Here is a 4,693-nt window from a genome sequence, read left to right as displayed (position 1 = left end):
CATCTCTACTAAAAATACAACAAATTAGCCAGGCGCGGTGGCGGGCGCCTGTAGTCCCAGCTACTCAGGAGGCTGAGGCAGGAGAATGGCGTAAACCCGGGAGGCGGAGCTTGCAGTGAGCCGAGATCGCGCCACTGCACTCCAGCCTGGGCGACAGAGCGAGACTCCCTCTCAAAAAAATAAAATAAAATAAAATAAAAAATAAATTCTAGCAGTATTTTTCCAAAGTGAGTTGTATAAAACACCTGTTTATTGTTTATTTGTCCCAAAATAATTGAAGAGATATATACATCCAATTATTATATAACATTTTAGGTACTCTGTGTGTGTGTGTGTGTGCGTGTGTGTGTGTGTGTGTGTCTTTGTGTGTGTGTGTGCTTATTATATTCCTAAAAAGTTGAGGAAATGTGATTAATATCTTTGAATAGATTTTATTTTGTCAAAGACTGTTGGAAGTCCCAAAATAATATGCACTGTGAATTACTAAAATGGGTAATTTTTTTTTTTTTGAGACTGAGTCTCACACTATCACCTAGGCTGGAGTACAATGGTGTCATCTTGGCTCATTGCAATCTCCGTCTCCCCAGCTCAAGCAATCCTCCCATCTAAGCCTCCCAAGTAGCTGGAACTGCAGGCACACACCACCACTCCCTGCTAATATTTTTATATTATTTTGTAGTGACAGGGTTTCGCCATGTTGCCCAGGTTAGTCTTGAATTCCTGGGTTCAAGCGATCTGCTCACCTTGGCCTTCCAAAGTAGATGCCTGGGATTACAGGCATGAATCACCATGTCCAGCTAAAAATGAGATTTTAATATACATTGATGATGGGTCATTTTTTCTTAGAACATTCCGCCATAATATAATTAAAAACATGTATTAATTTAATATGTGTCAAGGCATTTTCAGAATTAGTATTCCATGGGAAACACTTCAGAAAACGTTTAAGGTAACATTTCATAAATGCCAACATTGTTTTTAAGCCTTACTAATGTGTTATACTTATGGTAATAAAATTTACTTTGCCATATACAAATTTAAATGTATACATCAACTTAATAGACACATCCTTATGCTCATTACATTTATTCCCTGCCTTAGGATCCAGCAAACATCCTTACACCTAATAAGAGTTAAGTAAATACTTTTCTGGGTTTACCCAAATCTAATTACTAATTATGATTAATTTGTTGTAAAATCAGAATTTTAAAAAAAATACTAAAATAATCCAGGATACACAACATTCTTAAGAAATGTACTATTGTTTCCCTCTGTTCATGCAGTTTCTTTTTTTTTTTTTTTTAGAATAACAAAAAATATTTTACTGAAACATAAGATTTACAGAAGTTTCCAGACAAGCCATACAAAACGGTCACAAGTTTTTTTTGAAGGGGGGAATCTACACTTGACAGCAGTGTTATTAGTGAGGGCTATGATGTTTGTTTAATGTTCCCATTTTAGTTCAAACAATCAAGCTTGTCCATCTACAGCGTCTAAATAAAGTTAGATTTGGCTAGAGAGCATATTCTAAAGACCTGGTTAGCTGCTTTTAACCAATGCAGTTAGATTACCAAAAAAAGGGGGAAAGGAGCCCATAAAATTAAAATAAAACTGCCTCCCCCCTCAAAAAAATAAAATAAAATAAGGAAAAACACCCACACCCCTGCAGCTAACCTGACAGCTACCTTCATTCACAGTGCTTTATACTTAAACCAGGATGGGGGAAATGAATAAAAGCAGGGAGGAGCCACTGCTTTTAAACGTTTCACAGCAATCCAGATGATACTTCTAGCCTCTGCTCATGCTTTATGACAGTGAATCAGGACAAGACATAGATTTGCTAATGTGCATTTAATCACCAAAGGACTGAAGATGTCTGGGCTTTTTTATTCTGTAATGTTTCTAAGACTGTGTCCATTAAATGCAAACAAAAAGGAGGACGTCTTGGCAGAACAGGAGAAGTGATACACACTTGATGATCGGATCAGTTTAAAGATTATTCATGGCATATAGCCTAGTCCATGCTCTAGCTGTTTCTATGGCTTGGGCTTCGTTGGTCTTTCATTGCTCCACTACATCATTTGCTAATGGATCATCTGGATTGGGAGCACTTAACAAGGCCTGAATCGATAGCAGAACTGTGCGGATCTGCAGTGCTAGGTAACACTTATCTTTCAAAATATCTAAACATATTCTTCCCAACTTGTCTACATTCGGATGATAAATTTTGGTCATGAAACATACTTTAGGGGCTGCCATTGGGTATTCTTCAGGAAGGAATAGTTCAAGTTTAAAAGTCCCTCCCTCAAAGGGGGAACCTTGAGGGTCAGCAGTGACCACATGAAAATAACGGGCTTTGCTCTCATCTGGTTCTGTTTTGATGCCAGGAACTGGTTCTGCCAGCAAACGCTGGGTTTCCTTGATGATCCTGTGGGGCAGCCCGGCCATCTTGTCAGAACCCGAGTTTGGCCTCTGTTCGTGTAGTTTCTAATAGACCTGACGTAGTTTCTCATATACCTGAATTTAAAGTGTCTGGTGTTTCTCATACACAAGTAAGGGTGGAAGACTGCCAAGTCAAGGCGAGCTGAGATTCTTCTCCTGGCATTACAGATACTGCACAGTAATCTCACAAAAGTTATGTGATTTAAATAAATATATCAGAAAATACTCATGGTAATAAGTCATAAAACACTTGTCTCACAAATTAGAATTGTGAATGGTAATCCGTGAAAACCAAGAACGTGCTCAGTTCTATTAACCAAATCACCATTCTAAAAATGCTGATTGCATATTGGCTCTTAATGCATATTCATTCTGACTTCTTTTCTGCATGTATCTATCATTTGTATTATTTATATAACTGAAGTGAGACACACTCTAATAAGCACAAATTAACATTGACCTTTTTACTCAGATCTCTGAAACTTTAACCCATTTAAACTTTTAATATCTAAAAATAAATTTAACAAAATCAAACATGCTCTTATTAAAATGATTTAATTATTTCAGTGATACGGTATTTATTTGGCCCAGTAACCATTAAGAGATAATAGAGATTTCTTTTGCTAATATAGCATGAATATAATGAATGAATGACATTTAGAAAGTAATTAACATCATTGCCACAGTTAATGTCTTTCTCCATATCATGAGGATAATGTCTCTTGATCTGCCCTCATGATGTGTGACATTCTTATTTTATAACAGATGTATCACTGCTTTTCAACAGTTTTCCATTATCTCACTTTTACAGTTCAAATTATTCATATCACAAATGCAGAGGTATGAGGCAGGGTTGTAGAAATGCCTATTCATGGTAGTCTACCATGAAGGTCACAACTCAATTTCATTATATTTTTGTTTAAGAACCAGGCATGCTTTTTATGTCCATGAATCAAATTAATTTATCCACCATGCTTGGTATTTATTTTAAAACAAATAATATCACCATTAAAAAAAAACTAGTCACTTTCTACTTTCATATCTAATTTCACATGTTGCTATCTTGTTCCTTTTGAATAATTTACAAGAATTCCATTATCCTCTAATAACAGAACCGGTAATTTTCCATGTTTGATAAAATAATTTGATATTAACTATTTTGGGCCAAAGGTCTTTTAATTGCCTTCTGTCCTTTAAATAATTTATTTTAATTGAATTTTTGTGATAGCTGAAAGAGAAACTGCACATTGCATTGTACCCTCCTATAATCCATAAACAGTTTGGGCAAAGGTCTACTCATAGAAGCTGTACTTCAATTGCTAGATTTTTTTCTATATTACATATCTGCTGGAGCTGTATTTCTTTATTAATTTATTTTGTTCATTAAAAAACTATTTGTGACTACTAAAATGAAATTGGTGTTAGGTGCTTGGTACACTGTAATGAACAGAGTAAATTAGCTCCTTACTCTCATGGGGCTTATATTTGGAAAGCATAATTAAAATTTGCAATATATTCTCTGAAAAATAAAATAGAGACACCAACAGAAAACAAGAGGAGTCTGTTTAAAATTAAAGTGGTTGGGTACAACCTGTCCAAGATGATAACATGCAAGAGAGAACAGCTCATGAAAGCACCTGGAGGCAAAAAGAGTGTGATTATCTTCATAGTGTGTGAAGATGACAAGCGTGGTGAAGGAACCCAGTGTGTTCTGAGCCAGTCAGGGAAGATGGTGGCAGAAAATTAAGTTGAAGAATGAACAGGGGCCAGAGCTGAAAGAGTCTCGTAGGTGTCTGTCACTGTTTGTTCAGATAAAACTTAAAAGAATTTCCTTGGGAGCTTAAGTTTTCCCTCTTTATGTTCTGCTCGTTGCTAATTAAGGAAATATTACTCCTGGAGCAAGTGTTGTCTGAACGCATTGCGCCAGGCAGTCCACCAATGTGAATGCTGTGATTTGGTGGTAAGCATGTTACCTTGCAATGTGGTGATAATCTACAGTGACATTTGAAGATCTGGCCTTTGTTTTAACCCAGGCTGTGTCAGGTTGTGGCATCAATAGTGCTGTTGACACTTAAAAAGCAAAATGTTTCATAACATTTGCCTGGAAACAAAGTGCTTGTTAGTATAATGTTGGCATTTAAGAGTTCTATACTTTGGTGTCTACGTATGCATGCGTATATACATACATAAAATTATTAGGTAGGAAATAGGCAAGTCAACATAAAGCAGCTTATATGAGGATAAATTAAGA

The 4,693-nt window shown here is 36.1% G+C and overlaps 1 protein-coding gene across 1 annotated transcript; it reads right to left on the bottom strand.

Annotated features, from left to right (window-relative positions):
* Positions 1 to 1,659: 1,659 nt before the first annotated feature.
* Positions 1,660 to 2,469, bottom strand: LOC105491489 (ubiquitin-conjugating enzyme E2 N-like). The gene has a single exon (XM_011757978.2). The coding sequence runs from the start codon at positions 2,446 to 2,448 to the stop codon at positions 2,062 to 2,064; it is 387 nt and encodes a 128-aa protein (XP_011756280.2). The 5' UTR covers positions 2,449 to 2,469; the 3' UTR covers positions 1,660 to 2,061.
* Positions 2,470 to 4,693: the final 2,224 nt, after the last annotated feature.

The sequence above is a fragment of the Macaca nemestrina genome, chromosome 18 (assembly GCF_043159975.1).
Source record: "Macaca nemestrina isolate mMacNem1 chromosome 18, mMacNem.hap1, whole genome shotgun sequence".
Lineage (NCBI taxonomy): Eukaryota > Metazoa > Chordata > Mammalia > Primates > Cercopithecidae > Macaca > Macaca nemestrina.
This window is presented reverse-complemented; position numbering and strand designations above follow the sequence as displayed.

What these genes read in the sequence shown, in the direction of transcription:
- LOC105491489 (XM_011757978.2), bottom strand. Translation starts at nt 2,448, where the DNA reads ATGGCCGGGCTGCCCCACAGGATCATCAAGGAAACCCAGCGTTTGCTG.